The sequence below is a fragment of the Lissotriton helveticus genome, chromosome 6 (assembly GCF_964261635.1).
Source record: "Lissotriton helveticus chromosome 6, aLisHel1.1, whole genome shotgun sequence".
Lineage (NCBI taxonomy): Eukaryota > Metazoa > Chordata > Amphibia > Caudata > Salamandridae > Lissotriton > Lissotriton helveticus.
The window spans coordinates 1,875,961,726-1,875,978,398 of record NC_136067.1 but is presented as its reverse complement, the minus strand read 5'-3'; the positions used below and the strand labels follow the sequence as shown (position 1 = coordinate 1,875,978,398).

General features: G+C 46.7%; 2 protein-coding genes across 2 annotated transcripts in view; one reads left to right on the top strand and one right to left on the bottom strand.

Annotated features, from left to right (window-relative positions):
* EPRS1 (glutamyl-prolyl-tRNA synthetase 1) overlaps positions 1-16,673 on the top strand; it is a 961,840-nt gene that overhangs the window by 39,444 nt on the left and 905,723 nt on the right. The window lies entirely within an intron of this gene.
* Positions 1-16,673, bottom strand: part of IARS2 (isoleucyl-tRNA synthetase 2, mitochondrial) — a 532,602-nt gene that overhangs the window by 323,803 nt on the left and 192,126 nt on the right. Inside the window, exons 10-12 of the mRNA XM_078649801.1 lie at positions 16,008-16,098; positions 15,307-15,458; positions 13,078-13,238 (exon numbers count right to left, since the gene is read on the bottom strand). Coding sequence (XP_078505927.1) covers positions 13,078-13,238; positions 15,307-15,458; positions 16,008-16,098 — 404 coding nt within the window. The remainder of the gene's footprint in view (positions 1-13,077; positions 13,239-15,306; positions 15,459-16,007; positions 16,099-16,673) is intronic.

Sequence of the window (16,673 nt, the reverse complement as noted above, 5' to 3'; positions counted from 1 at the left end):
CATCAAAGAACCTGCTTCTGCGCTTCCTTTTTGACTTTGGTCATTGTACCTTGTTTGGATGAACACAAATGTAGTTGCGAGAGCTTAGCTATGTATTGATAGTGCACGGGGTTTGCCGCAGTACATTAGTGCCTCACAACATAAAATGCATCTCACATTTAAACTAACCACACCATGACTGATCCATCAGTAATCCTGCCGTCTAAGAAAATTGCATGAGTACTCTAAGCTGTGCCTTCCTGTGAGTCTAACAAGGCTTGGTTGATGCATGGATCAGGCAGGCTTCCTTAACTTAGTTTAATGACTTATCCAGCAAACTGACTAAAATTCCTGTCAATGCAGGAGATTCAGATGTAGTAAATGAAAAGATAATGTGCAGCCTCCACCAGTTTCTAACTCAAAGTTATGTTGTTAGGCGAATGTTTCCCTGCTCTGCCTCTTCTATTTTTTAACAATGAGATTACAATTCTCTGAATTATAACACAGCCACTCACACACTCACTGCCCCTTATTGTACAGGAATCCCACACTCGTGCATCCTTCTGCATCCATGGGCAAGTCAGACCCGGCAGTTTGGAATTAGCAAGGGTTTAAATCTTCTTGTTAGGATTTTTGTCTCATCCTTTAGACCTGCCCAAAACAGAGCATGAGCATGTCATCAGTCTTTGACTGAGTATACCGGTGATAACGCAGGATGCTCACTTCCTGAATAAACAAGGCAATGGACACATCTGAGAAGAATATGCAGTATAATTTGAGCATCTCAAAGTCGTAATTTTATGTGGGCATGAAAGGCTTTCACTGGTGACCCTCTGTGTATCATTAAGGGTGGCCAGATCACATTAGTACTTGCCCACTTCTGGAAGAGCTGGGGGTATAAGGGGGGCAAATAGACCCTTCTCTGGGAAGTGCCATGCCTTTACACAGTGAAAGCAGAGAGGATATGCTTGGCAGAGGAAGGAGTAGAGGTGGATATGGTAAAAGGATTCAGCAATTGGCTTAGTTATACCTCAGAAAAAGCTGCCAAGACAGATTGACAAACGCCACTACATTTTGAAGAAATACAAATTCCGCAGCAATCTGTTGGGGAGAGAGGGAACGAGAAATGCAAGCAAGTCATCAACCATATTAGTTTTTACCAAGGCAGTTGTGCATTTGTTAGAGCAAAGTTCCTTTGTTACAGTCAGTGAAACCAACTTTTGCAAGACATTGCCTTTCATTTGTTTTCATTCACTCAATCAATCAGGGGTTTGTAAAGCGCTACTCACTTATTAGGGTCTCAAGGCGCTTGGGGGGAGCGGGTTTGCAGCTATGTTGGGGGTCATTCGAAGAGCCAGGTCTTCGGAAATAAGCATTTACAAAAATACATCTATCTGATCTGGAGACTAGTAAGTGATTCAAACAAAAAAGTGAAAATTCCAAGCTGAAAATCACACAAATCAAGGAAAAAAATATCACAAAATCCTACAAAAATGTCTAAAAGCAGTTAAACATATTAAAAGAGGGTGCAGACAGAGGTGCACTTGATTCTTGTGCTCCGCCATCACTGGACTTTTGCAGCTCCTTTTGTACACGATTTTCTGTATTATTTCTTGCAAAGCAAAACTTATTTTTAAAGGACGGGGATGAAAGAGCCAGCTGGGCACAATCTGGCAAGATGAAGGCCTCGCTGCACCAGTTGCACCAGCGGCTTGGTCAGTGGTGGCGAACCTGTAGTGTTGGAGTACTCTTCCCCCACTGTGACAGTGTGGAAAGACAAAGGAACAAGAAGAAACTGCAGGGGGAACCTTCACACTTGTGCAGGGGGACACCAGAGCACGGAGGCCCGGGGCTGTAAAATGAGAGGTGGCAGAGTGGCGGATACCCTACAAACATGTATGCACACACAGTGAGTTAACCAGATCAAGAGACTATGCAGATTAAACAGGGCTATGCTAACAAGGGTCAGCTCTCATAGAGAGCAACTGGTACAGGGTGCAGCAAGATGGAGATGCTAGAGATTCAAGGGATATTTTCAGAATTAAATAGGTGGAACTAGTGCCACCTACAAGGGTATACTTGTCCGTTGATACACTTAAGTAGTATTCTCCTTAGAAACCAAGACAAGTAAGGGCGCTAGGCCTCACGAGTGTGCATGCACTTAGGAGCAGGGACATACACAATAAAGCCCTGATGAAGGCCCCTGACCCGATCGGGCTCTTAGAGTGGACTGAAACGTGTTGGCACCAGGGGTACAATTGAACAAACATTTTCAATAAAACCCCAAATTATTCATAATTTTATCCATACCCCAGGTACCCTATAAATAAAGAAAAGTCTTTGGGTATACCTGGAGGCATTTTTAAACATATCTCTGTTCTGGATCCCTGCCTGTCCGCCTTAACTTAATTTAAGAACTCCCATTTCATTTACAGTTGAGTCTGCCCTGGTGGTATCATCCTACCAGAGAGTGAATAGGTGCCAATGATGAAGCATGTCACGATAAGTGAGTGAGACGTATAATTCAATATCTTTGGATATTTAAGAGGTTGAGAGAAAATATCTTCGTATATAGTAGGATCCTATTCTCTTCTACTTTCTAATCTTTTGACATTATCAGTTGCTATCGTGTGTAATCAAAGTACCAGCTTGTCTGGATAGAAGGTGGTATAAGGAGGGTGTACAGAGAGTGCCAGAAATTCGCTGACCCTCCTGGCCAGTATGATGGGCACTAGAAAAGTAGTCTTGATGGTTAGTAACCGGAGAGGGCAGTTGTGCAGCAGCTCAACAGGCGCACACATAAAAAAGGTCAGGACCAGATTTAAATCCAATCGGGGCATGATGAAAGACCTGGGAGGGAACATGTGTTGGGAGACCTTTAAGGGACCTAGTCACAACCGGGAATTTAAACAAAGAATATTGATCTGGGAACTGCAAAAATGGTTGAGAGGTAGACCTTAGCAGAGCCCAGAGCAGATCCCTGCTGGGCCAAAGAAAAAACAAATAGCCGAACTAGGGAAATAGGTGCAAACAGAGGGTCGATATGCCTGAGGCACACTACGCCACAAATGTAGCCCATTGGCAGGCATATAACGTTTTAGTGGAGGGACGATTGGCTGCCATTATAACATCACAGATGGAAGACGGAGGCTGCTCAGGTTCTGATACATGACCCTCCCATGTTGCTACGATAGAAGATCCTCCCAAAGAGGCAACCTGACCAGACAACTGATGCTCATTATCAATGGCACTCAGAGAGCCCGCCAGGTGTTGAACCACCAGGGAAATGGCCTGACATTACAGTCACGTCCAGAGACGCAGGGCATCTTGGCAATGGTTCCAGGACCCCACCCAGTCCTGTTTATTGCAGTACCACATGGCAGGGGTGATGACCTTAAACACCTGCACCAGCCTTCACCTTATCGAAGGAAGGAAGGAAGGCTTTCAATACCAAATGGATTGCTTGAAGCTCCAACAGGTTGATGTGAATAGTGGACTCCGCCAGAGACCAGAGTCCTCTGATCGCCACCTCTACCAGATGACCATACCAGCCTAGGAGTGAGGCATCTGTCACTATTGCCGGGTCTGGTTGGGGAATGGAAAGGATTCTGCCACTGACCTAATCGCGGTTCGTCAGCCACCAGATTTCCCCTAATGCTGCTTCAACTGGAACTTTAGGTCCCTCTGCAGAACTCACATTTGCTAACGGGCATGGGTCACCAGCAGGATGCAGGAGGCCATCAGGCCTAACAACCTTGAAGTCCCTCTCACCGAAATCCAGGATCAAGGGTGAAACAGCACAATCATAGCCTGAATATCCTGGACTCATAAATCGGGAGGATAGGTCCAAAACTGCACTGTGTCCAGAACAACTTCATTGACATGGAGCATTTAGAGAGGGTCAGGTGTGATTGTGACATGTTATAGTGAACCCTAGCGAACGCAGGAGGTCCGCTGTAGTCTGGAGGTGGGAGACGACTGCCTGGGGAGAGCCTGCTTTCAACAGCCAATCCTTGATGTAGGGAAAGACTGGAACCCCTGACCTTCACAATTGTACTGCATCCACCTCATCACTTGGTGAATACCCAAGGGGCGCTGGCAAGGCCAAAGGGGAGCACAGCAAACAAAGTGCTCTTGGCCAACTGTGAACCGTAGGTAATGTTTTGGATAGGCAGGACAGGGGTGTGAAAATATGCATCCCGCACGCCCAACGCAAGTATTCAGTCCCCCGGTTTCAGGGCAGACAGGACACGAGCGAGCGTGAGCATTTTGTATTTCTCCTTTTTTCAGGAAAAGATTGAGAGCGTGCCGGTTTAGGGCAGGACAAAGGCCTTAATCCTTTTTGAGCAACAGAAAGTAGAAGGAAAAGCAACCATGACCTACTTCTGATGCCAGCACTCTTTCAATGGCTCCCTTGGCCAAAAGAGTCAACACTTCCTGACGGAGCAAGGAGAGGTGGTCCTCCATCAGCAGGTCGTAGAGGTGGCAGGGGTGGAAGGGTGGCCACAATGGGGATAGAGAACAATCTGTAGGTCCCAGTGGTGCATGTGATACCATACCCTGCCTGTGAAGGGTATAGACGCTGCGTCTGGCGGGGGGCCGACGGAAGGGGGGGGATGGGAGACTGGCCCAACCTCTGGCTTCCTGCCCCACAGGGTCTGTGGGAACTGGGTTCTCAGCCACGAAAAGACTGGGTAGCGCATAGGCTGTTGTGGCTGGGAGGGTAATGAATGTGGTTAGAAACCCCTTTCATGGCCACGAAAGAGGCAGAAGGCAGACTCAGGTTGGCGAGAGGTCACAGAGACCCAAGGACCGGGCCGAAACACTGCTGTCCCTAAAGCACTCCAGCGTGTAGTCCGCCTTCTCACCAAAAAGACAAAAGCCATCAATGGGCATGCCCATGAACAAGGCTTGGACATCACCGGAAAAGCCAGTGGTTCTCAGCTAGGCTACTTATGGTGAAATCACTTTACCCAATGAGTCTGTAGTGTCCAGTCCACCACGTATGGTGAACTTTGCTGCATCTCTCCTGTCAGCAATAAGTTAAGAGAGTATGGCTTGGTTCTCCTCTGAGACCATAGACAGCACTTGCAAATCGAGTCACAGTTTGTATGGGAATATAAGCTTAAGAGGAATGCAATGTTTACCGACAGCAGTGCTAAGCTGGCAGAAGAGAACATCCTCTTTCCACAGTGTGGGAAGGGGGGTCGGGGGAAGGAGAGTCGCCACAAGTATAAGGATGTCTTTAACCGGTTTTTATTAAGTACTTCTCTAATACCGGTTTGAGTGCAAGCAAAACAAGGGTAAAGAACAGAGAACACAGGCGTGGCGTCCCTTCAGCGGCGAACTGTCGAGGTCATCACTTCCGGTCTGGCCTCAAGGAGAGATGGCTTGCTTGCTCCGGGGTTTACTCGAGAAAAACAGAAAAGAGCCACATTAGGGACCGAGAACGATATGCACAATGGTAGAGAGGGGGTTAGGGTAGTGAGGGAACACCAGGGTACTGCCACCGTCTGTAACTTCCTATGTGTGAAGGATGACAAGGCACGGCGAGAGTGTCCACCCTCAGGCTACCCGGTCCCACCCCGTGAGGTAAACAACCCCTGAAAACGCCCTCGTACCTTGTGTAGCCACACTTCTCCCTTGGAAGTGTGGCGGGGCGGCTCATGGAAACGTTGGCCTCCTGGCTTGTCGAGTCTCTGCTCCAGGGGGCTCAACAGCGGTTCCACGACGGTTCCTCCTTCTTCCTCCTTGGCGGCGTCTTCCTCGTCTTCCTGTTCGGTTTCAAAAGGATCCGCGCTGCAGGAGTGAAACGGAGCTTCCTTAAACGCCCCTAGCTCCCGTGATTGGCCAGTGGTGGATGACGTCCAGGCTCCTGAGTGGTCGGGTGCAGATGCAGTCGGAGAGTACGCCCCCAGCGTCACGGAGGCTGGACACGGAAACTGACGTGTCGGAGGCAGAGCCGGGGAAGCCCAGGAAACGTCACAAGGATCCTGCGGACGGGGTGTAAAGGAAGAGAAGTTAGCAGGCACACCCCGTCCGTCTACGTCAGGGAGCTCGTCCAGGTCAGGGAGCCCGGCTTCGTGACATATCCCACCCCCAGGATTGACCCGATCGGGGGGAATCGGATACCGGGAAAGAAAGTCAACATTACCCTGCAGGGAACCTTTCCTGTGACGGACCTCAATCTGGTACGGCTGCAGGGCCAGGAACCAACGCAGGATGCGGTCATTGTTCCCACGGTTGCGTTGGAGCCAAGTCAAAGGAGCATGATCAGTATACAACACAAAGGGCCTCCCCTCGAGATAGTACCTCAACTTCTCCACACCCCAACGGACAGCCAGGCATTCCTTCTCGATCGTGGAATAAGCTTGCTCCCTGGGAAACAGTTTGCAGCTGATAAAGAGCACAGGCCTTTCGGCTCCAGTCGCATCCACCTGGGAAAGAATCGCACCAATACCCACTCCAGAGGCATCCGTCTGGAGTATGAATGGTTTGAGGAAATCAGGAGATACCAGAACAGAGGAAGAAGTCAAGGCGTCCTTCAAAGCCTGGAAGGCCGAAGACTGCACAACCGAAGGAGAGGGGAGTGCAGCTGACTTAGTGTTTTTCCCAAGCAGGTCAGTGAGGGGCCCTGCCAGACCCGCAAACTGAGCAATGAACCGGCGGTAGTAACCCACCAACCCCAAGAAGGCCCTGAGTTCTTTTTTTGTAGAGGGGTAGGGTATTGCTTTGATTGCTTCCAGTTTCTCAGTCTGAGGCTTAATCCGTCCATCCCCCAAGAGATACCCGAGATACTTGACCTGCTGGAAAGCAAATCGGGACTTCTTTGCGTTAATGTGGAGATTGGCCTCCTTCAGACTGGTTAGTATGTTCCCAAGATGTGTCAAGTGGTCCTCCCATGTCTTACTGAAGACCACAATGTCGTCCAAGTAGGCCGACGCATATCGTAAGTGAGGAGCCAGCAGTGTATCCATGGCCCTCTGGAACGTTGCTGGCGCCCCATGCAGTCCAAAGGGGAGTACCGTGAAATGGAAATGACCAGAAGGGGTTGAGAACGCCGTCTTTTCCATGTCTTGAGGAGCAAGGGGTATTTGCCAATACCCCTTGGTGAGATCGATGGTGGTGATGTACCGGGCCTCACCGAGGCGTTCCAGCAGCTCATCGACTCTAGGCAAGGGGTAGGCATCTTGTTTAGACACCCGGTTAACTGCCCTGAAGTCGATGCAAAACCGGATACTGCCGTCCGGCTTTGGTACCAAGACCACCGGAGAGCACCAATTGCTATGGGAAGGCACTATGATCCCAGATTTCAGCATGCTGTCTACCTCGTCCTGGAACGCTTTGCGTCTTGCCTCTGGGATGCGGTAGGGCTTTTGTTTTACCACCACATTGGGGAGAGTAGGTATACTGTGTTCCGCCAAGTGGGTATGGCCTGGTTGATCCGAGAAGACCGCTGCATGAGACATGAGTAGGGTTTTCACATCTTGTTGTTGGGTAGCGGATAACTCCGGGTTGATAGGAGCATCACCAACTGTGTGACCTGTTGTGGAAACAGGAGACGCCACATTGACATCCTGAGGAGGTGTTCCTAGCCATTTTTTGAGTAAGTTGATGTGATACATTTGGGTTTTGCCTCTTCCCATTTGTACTAAGTATGTCGTGCGTCCTATTTTCCTCACAATCTTAAAGGGTCCCTGCCACTCCTTCCTCATTTTGTGTGTAGAGGAAGGTAATAATATCAAAACCCAATCGCCTACGTCTAGTACTCTCCACTTGGTACCCCGATCATAGAGGGTTTTGTGTTTGGTTTGCGCCACTGCTAAGTGGTCGTGAGCCAGGGTCCGAAGTTTATGGAGCCTGCTCTGTAACTGCCTAGTGTAATCCAACAGGGCCTCGGCTTCCTGTGCTCCCACAGACTCCCAGCTGTCTTTAGTGATTTCCAGAAGAGTTCTGGGGGGTCTCCCGAACAGCAATTCAAAAGGCGAAGTCCCTAAACTAGACTGTTTCTGGCTCCGGAGGACAAAGAGAGCCAGAGGCAATAATTGATCCCAGTTCTTCCCATCACCTGACAACAGTTTTTTTAACGTCAACTTAAGGGAGCCGTTGTAGCGCTCAACCAAACCGTCTGTTTGTGGGTGATACACAGACGTTTTGATGTGTTTGATGTTTAACTGTTTGCACACCTGTTGCATCAACCGTGAAACAAACGGGGTGCCCTGATCGGTAACGATCTCCTTCGGAAAACCCATACGAGAGAAGACCTCAACCAACCTCTGGGCTATTGTCGTAGAAGTAGCAGCCTTAAGGGGAAAAGCCTCGGGATATCTCGTGGCGTAATCAACTAGGACTAGGGCGTACTGATGTCCTCGGGAGGATTTCGGCAAAGGGCCGATCAGATCCATCCCTATTCGGTCGAAGGGAACACCTATAATAGGCATGGGCATCAGAGGGACAGGAGGAGGAGTGTACGGGTTACGCTTCTGACATATCCTACACTCCTGACAATATTTCTGGACTTGGGCATAAATGCCAGGCCAGAAAAAATGACGTAAGATGGACTGACCAGTTTTTTCTACCCCTGAGTGGCCGGCTAACAGATGCGCATGACCAAAGAACAAGATCTGATCACGAAAACTATTCGGGACCAACAATTGGGGTTCGGCGTCTGCCTTGGCGAGCCTGTACAGTAGGCCGTTTTTTTCGACAAAGGTGGGATAACTTCTGGTGGCCGGGTCTCGTCTAGTTCGGGCAACCTGCCATGCATTGCTAAGGCTGGCATCATTTAACTGGGCTGTCCTGAAATGAGTGTCCGCGGCCCAGGGCTCTACGGCTAACAAGGCCTCACTAGGAAGGGACAGGTGGTGAAGAGCCTCTAACAACAAAGTACTAAAGGTGGGGTTATCTGTCCCTATGATTACAGGCTCGGGTAGACTAGACATAACTCCCACGACTACGTCCATTGGTGTCCCTGAGGGCGTTGTCAACGTGACCTTTGCCACAGGATAATCCTTGACGTCCCCATGGACACAACGGATACTGACCCATCTCCCTGCAAGGAGAGAGGCATGTTCTACCAACTCCTTTCGTATAACAGACTGTTTGCAGCCAGAATCCAACAACGCTCTTACTTTAGTACCGTTCAATAAGACACGTACATAGAAAGTGGTTCCGGTTTCTTGTGCGTACAGGATGGACCTGGGGGCATAGCTCACGTCCATAGGTTCTTCTTCTCTTTCTTTTTTTTCCCGACAGAAGCGAGCGATATGACCCCACTCTCCGCAATCATAACATTGAGGACCAGTGTTAGGCAGTTCAGGTCGTTGGAACCGTGTTTTCACGGGTTCAGGTACGGGTTTTAGGTAAGTCTTTTTTTCGGTTTTGATAGGAGGCAACAGCTTGGTATTTTTTTCTGGTTCCCTCATATAAGGCCTACCCTGGGCTCGGGCGTAACAGGTCGCCATTTCTATAGCGTGATCCAGCGTTAACCCGGCATGTTGTTTAAGCCACCTCTGAGTGCTATAGGGAAGGGACTCGATGAACTGTTCAAGGTACACCTTGTTCATTATGGCATCCACGTTTCCTTCCTGGGGTTTAAGCCACAAGTCCGCTGATTCTTTCAGTTTGAAAAACAAAGTTTTGGGTAAATCCCCGGGTGAACCCTTTTCTTGACGAAACCTAAGTCTATGGGTTTCCTCGTCCACCCCCAACCTGTCGAGGATATACTGTTTCACGACCGCATACGCCGTAGTCCCATCACGGTTCACAGTCTGATAAGCTGCCTGGGCCTCACCAATCAATAAGGGCGCCAAGTAGAAGGGCCATCTATCCCCAGGCCAGGAACTAGCTCTTGCCGCTCTTTCAAAGTTCAGAAAGAAAGCCAGTGGGTCCTCGCCTGGACTGAATTTTTGTAGCGGCACAACAGTGCCTGGAGGGGGTGCTGAAGTCCTTCCCTGTCCTATCACAGTCATCAATTGTGTTTGACCTTCCGCCAGTTTCATAAGATTGTCGGACTGGGTCTGAATGGCTTGGGTAAACGCGGCTCTGTCAGCTTCCATTTGGGTCAACAGATTCTCCATTCTGTATCGAATGGCGGGGTTCACTGAAGGATCCGAGTCACGGCACCACTTGTGGGAAGGGGGGTCGGGGGAAGGAGAGTCGCCACAAGTATAAGGATGTCTTTAACCGGTTTTTATTAAGTACTTCTCTAATACCGGTTTGAGTGCAAGCAAAACAAGGGTAAAGAACAGAGAACACAGGCGTGGCGTCCCTTCAGCGGCGAACTGTCGAGGTCATCACTTCCGGTCTGGCCTCAAGGAGAGATGGCTTGCTTGCTCCGGGGTTTACTCGAGAAAAACAGAAAAGAGCCACATTAGGGACCGAGAACGATATGCACAATGGTAGAGAGGGGGTTAGGGTAGTGAGGGAACACCAGGGTACTGCCACCGTCTGTAACTTCCTATGTGTGAAGCATGACAAGGCACGGCGAGAGTGTCCACCCTCAGGCTACCCGGTCCCACCCCGTGAGGTAAACAACCCCTGAAAACGCCCTCGTACCTTGTGTAGCCACACTTCTCCCTTGGAAGTGTGGCGGGGCGGCTCATGGAAACGTTGGCCTCCTGGCTTGTCGAGTCTCTGCTCCAGGGGGCTCAACAGCGGTTCCACGACGGTTCCTCCTTCTTCCTCCTTGGCGGCGTCTTCCTCGTCTTCCTGTTCGGTTTCAAAAGGATCCGCGCTGCAGGAGTGAAACGGAGCTTCCTTAAACGCCCCTAGCTCCCGTGATTGGCCAGTGGTGGATGACGTCCAGGCTCCTGAGTGGTCGGGTGCAGATGCAGTCGGAGAGTACGCCCCCAGCGTCACGGAGGCTGGACACGGAAACTGACGTGTCGGAGGCAGAGCCGGGGAAGCCCAGGAAACGTCACAAGGATCCTGCGGACGGGGTGTAAAGGAAGAGAAGTTAGCAGGCACGCCCCGTCCGTCTACGTCAGGGAGCTCGTCCAGGTCAGGGAGCCCGGCTTCGTGACACACAGGTATCCAGCTTCTGGTGGAGTGGTAGAGAACGCGCCAAGATGACCCTAGAGGTGGAGGCTTGGACCACCAAGGTCTTCGGGTTGGGGTGCTGGGTAAGGAAAGTGGGGTCTCCAAGAGGGGGGAGATGGCAGCGGGCAATTGTCCTCTGTACAGGAACTCCTGTGCAAAACTTGGACCAGGAACAGAGTAGGACATCGGTAAAGGCTTCATTAAAGGAGAGCAAGGGTTCAGATGGGGCAACTTTGGGCTGAAGCATCACTGTCAAGACATTTGACTTGTCCGCCACTGAGAGCAACTGAAGGGCCAAGACCTCAGCTGCCCTGCGCACCACTATAGCGAATGAGGCACCCGCCTCCATAGCCACTGGCATCCACTAGTTCCTCCTACCAGTTGCCCCTAGTATCGTCCAGTGGTTGCTGGCATCAGTGACTAAGTGTCCGCCAACCCGTCCCATTCTACCCCCTCTCCAGGTCTGTCCAATGTAAAAGCCATTGGCTCCAACCGAGAAGCCATGATCCCAGTTGCAACCGAAAATGGTGTCAGACGACGCCCATCTAGCGCTGTGTCGGATTAAGGAATGACAATGGAGATGGTGATACCATGTGGCGTCGGCAGCATGGGGAGCATCAGTACTGGAGTGGGCACTGAGGAAGGTTTCGGTCTGGCAGGTCGTGCTGCCCTGGATCCAACACCAGATCCAAGGGGTCCAACTGGCACAGAGGGCAAACCCACCGGCGGAGATCCAGTGGGGGCCCTGCCAATCCCTTGGGGCCCAAAGGCACTTCAGAGGGATTGGGCCACCCAAAAATGCATGACTTCCCACAGTTGGGTGGGGGTCACTCCAGGAAAGTCAAGGAAGTGCAGAGTGGACCCTACTTCAGGCTCTGCCGAAGTGTGGAGGCTGGAGCGCTGGTGCTCCCACACCTCGTTCAAGGATTTGGACGGACGCAGCAAAATCGAATCTAGGACATCTTCTTGCAGTGGAACTTACTCGATTTCCTACACAGCTGGGCGTGGCTCCGTGAATGGTCCCTGGACCTTCCGGTGAGTCTGGGATCTTGAACGTCTCAGGGTCGTTTGATATCAGGTGGCGTGGAGCTTCAGAGAAAGCTTCCCTAGTGCCTTAGGGGGAATGGAGGAGCAGTCTTCACAGGTCTTGCAGTCATGGTCCCACTCCAAACACCACAATCAAACAAAGTGTGGGTTGGTCTCCGACATCTATCTGTGATGGACACCACATTGCTTGAAAACAGTAAGTTTCTTTGGGGACATCCTGTCACAACAGGAGAGAAATCGTTCGAAAAAAGTTTGACAAACAGTCAAGGAAAAAACAGTCAAAAACATGAATGAGAGTAGCTCTTCAAGGATCAGAGCTATCTGGGGTGGAAAAGAAAAAACTGACATCAGTACGCCGGGGTGGTGCGTTTATCAGCACTGCGCAACTCACTTCTGGTGTGGATGCAGCCGAAACAGAGCCAAATAGCGCCACCTACTGGCGCACAGGGGTACTGCTAAAAAACCACAGGTATCCAATCAGATGCTTGGGGAATATTATAAGGAAAGGAATCTGTGACTATAAGTTCTCTTTCAGATAAAGTAAGCTCAACATGACCTGTTGTATGCACATACGTTTCAATTCGGAATTTAAAAAGTTATCATTTGTTAATTTGTATTCTTGTGAAGCTTTGACATAATTCATTATCTTTGTTGTTTGTTTTCCCTCCTACAAACTACTACCTTGCCCGAACCTATTCTCAACAATAAAGAAGTTAAATGGGTCCTCTATCATTGAGTAATCTATTTTGCAAACATGACTCTAATTCTACTCCATTCATGAACAGCTAAGTATCAAATCAGTATGATCAATAGGTCCAAATTAAAACAACCTACATTTGACTAATCACACGACTTGCTGAGAAAGAATAAAGATGCAATTATCTTTTGACAAGCTAATTCAAAAGTGATTTCCCTTCTTGTTATTTATACAAACTGGCCTGAATTTGGAGAGACTGGGCATAAGCAACTGTGATAAAACTCCACTGAGCTATGGCTGGGTAGCTTTCGTACCTGTTGATTAGAGGTTCACCTGTGCTCTTATGGTAGAACACGGGAATAGGAACACCCCAGCTTCTCTGCCGCGATATACACCAGTATGTCCGTCTGTCCAGCATTTCCAGCATCCTGTTACCTGCAGATGCAGGAATAAACTTCACTTTCTTTAAAGCTTCCTACAAAAATTAGAAAAATATTATCATAAGTGGCCATCATTGAAACTCAAATTAGTTATAGCAACAAAACTAACACTCCTCCCGCAAATGTTATTTCCTTTTGACTTTCTATTTATTCAATAATGTTTACTAACACCATGTTTGTTATGTGATTTGTAGAAACAATGCATGTTGTAAGGTTTCTTGGGGCTGGAGAGGGTGGAATAAATAGGACACATAACAAACTAAAGAGGATACATCCAAGTTTTAAGGGTCTTTCTGAAATTGTTCAAATCTGGCGCTTTCGTATTGCCACCAGAAGTGAATAAAGTAGCTGGGTAGCCAGAGTCAAGAAAGCTCTACCTTCTAGACACGCTCTTCTAGTCAATGGATTTATGTATTATATAAGGTCTTATGGATAGGCTGGGAAGGTAAGTGTTTAAATCTTTTAGCCAAAAACATTGAAGTACTACATAAACAGTTATGTGTCAGGTTAGTTTTGATTGGATTGGATTCTTTCTTAAACTCATTAGAACACGAACTGCATAAACATAATAAAAGTGGATTAGTCTCTTAAAAGTATGTATCTCAAAGAAATACCGGGATTAAACCACTGCTTTAATCTGAGGGATTAGCACCAGATTCAAGAGGCTTTTAACGCCTAGGTTTATAATGACCGGTAGAGGCTCACAAGTAATCTGACCATAATTCACTATATCACATGAGTTTCAATGGATAGAGTAAGGGTTTTTGTCATTTTTTTTACATTCAATAGTAATTGCTTGTAAACATGCAAGTATCTACCGGTTGGAGACAAACCCGGAATTTGGTTATTTCAGCGTCTAGATTCTTCGGACATTTAGGAACATCTGGGTCTTGTCTCCCCCCATTTGGAAATAAAATCCAATTTGAGCAAAAAAAAGGCTAATGGACAGATATACACAAAATATTCCTTCATAGAAAACCCTCAAAACTAATAAGTATTATATTTTGAGTTTTACATCAGGGTTGGATAAAGGTTTGTAACTAAACAAAAGGAAATAACATAGGGTCATTAGAGAACTGTGCAAGGAACTAGTCCAAGTTTGTCCTGCCAATATAGGTTCTGCCTACTAAAAGAAACTTTTACATTTCTTAGTTATTAGATATCCTCACCACGCCTATATATTAATCTGAACAGCTACAGGCTAATTGCTGATTATTAGTACAATGTGTTATGACAGCCAACACACGTTTCGTTCCAGCATATTGAGCAATTAGCTGTTGGGTTGAATCATTCATTATCTTTAATAATAATGATAGCAACCAGTGAAAATCTTTAATATCTTTAACTAAACAAAGTACCTGTGGACATGCACTGAAAGGTATTATTTTATACTGCTAAAATATGAGAAATTTGAGCTATTAATTGTTCATAATATGTTGCGGTATGATTATTCTAGAGGGTGTGTTGTGCTGTGAAAGGCACGAGAACAGAAAGTGATCAACTGTATCACTGACTCGCATACCTAGTAGTTTCCCAAAGCAACATGCAGATCGTCTGATAGTGAAAAGTGAAAAAATGAAAGAATTAAAAAAATCCAAGGATTGATTTGTTTTAGAGTCCACATGTAATTACTATTCAGGCTCAATGACCAATGTTCTCAGGCAAGACATGCCAGTTGTCATAACACCTATGATCACCTTACTCTCGGAGGAAATAAAGAACTGTGCCCAACTGAAAAAGACTTTGGATGAATCATTTAACAACTTTGTAAGATCAGTTATACTGGCATTCAAACAATTAATTTTCAAAAGGTGGATGGTGGCACGTGGGTTTGTACAAGTAACAGTGCTTTTAAATTAATATTATGGTTATGAATGGAATGTACAAACAAGGTAAAAAAAGAACAAATTACTCCCTGATGTGAACTCAGGTGCTGGTTAAATGTCATAAAACATCAAATTCTATACTGAAACCAAACAAACATGTTTGCCAGGCTGCATTATGGTAAGCCCAGAGATTGTCGTCATAAGTAACACACTCAGGAAGCTTTTGAGTTACGCCTAAATGTTTCAATTAAACGTGCATTCAATATGACAGATTTACCTGGGCTCGAGTCTTTAGGTTAGCTGTGTTTACAAACCACTGTTTGCTGGCACGAATAATTACAGGTTTCTTGGTCCTCCAATCATAAGGGTAGCTATGTTCAAATAGCTCCTCCTTCAGTAGGCTCTTTGTATTCTGAAGCATCTGAATGACTGTTAACAAATGTGTAAAAAACAGACAAAAATAACCCCAGTTTAGTAAGGAAAAAGAATAACTGCCCTTTACCTTGCACGTTTTTGATATAAATAAAAATACAGTGGTCAAAATATTGTCTAACTAAAATACTGTATCCTAAATGCTGTTTTCGAAAATATTGCTTTGATGGAATCAATAACACAATCTACATCGAATGCAGCATTATTGATGAAAAGGATATTTATAATACATTACTTATGTAAGATGATATTTTTGTTATTAATATTCTGACACACAAGCACACTGTCAAGTATTGCCATGGTTGAAATAGCAAAATAAATAGAATTCCACACAGACCAGATTTTATATTCCTCCCCTAAATAACTATGTTAATCACCCCGAAATACAATAGGTCACAGTTTCTAAATATCAATTTGGCCAGAGAGCTAAGTTTGCATCAGCGTATTGTTATGATCAGGTCGGTGGCTCCCCTACAAGGGTGCTTCTTGACCATTAGTTAGATTTTCAATTATCTTAAGCTCAAAATCTAGGCTATGGAATCTAACCTGTATCGTTTCCTGCGGAGAGCACACATTTATTTTGTAGGTCAACTCCTGCTGCTTCTGTAAAAAATCCATTTTCATCCACTATACAATCCTATAAAACAAATGGAAAAACAAGTTAATTTAGACATGGCTGTTAAAAGAACAAGGACATGTGTTACAAATAAATGCATCAATAAGGTCAGAGGCTACAAGAACTATGTTGTACCACATGTTGGCTGAGATTTAATTCAGGAAATGTAATCAACAAATTCTAAAGGTTAAGTGCTAGTTCTATATTCCCACTGCAATTAATGAGGTGCATGACATGCATATCATCAAAGTCAGTATGTCAAAATATGTATTTTTCATGTTGGTTCATAAAGTACACTATGAAAATCCAATAAAAAATTATGACACAGAAAATCAATGATACAGAAACAAAGTGGTCTTGTAATTGAAATTACTAGCCAAAACCCTGAGTTGAGGTCCAACTAAGGTATTCAGAGTGTAAAACTGTGCAAAATAAATGGGTTTCCCACTCTGCGTATGGGCTTACTATGAGCTTCCATCAAGTTTGAGGGTACTAGAATAAACTCTGATATGATATCATGGCTTTAGAAGGAACTCAAAAGGCTTGTCTCATGGGGCTGCATTACTGCCACAATGGAGATTGAGCACTTGGCAAGA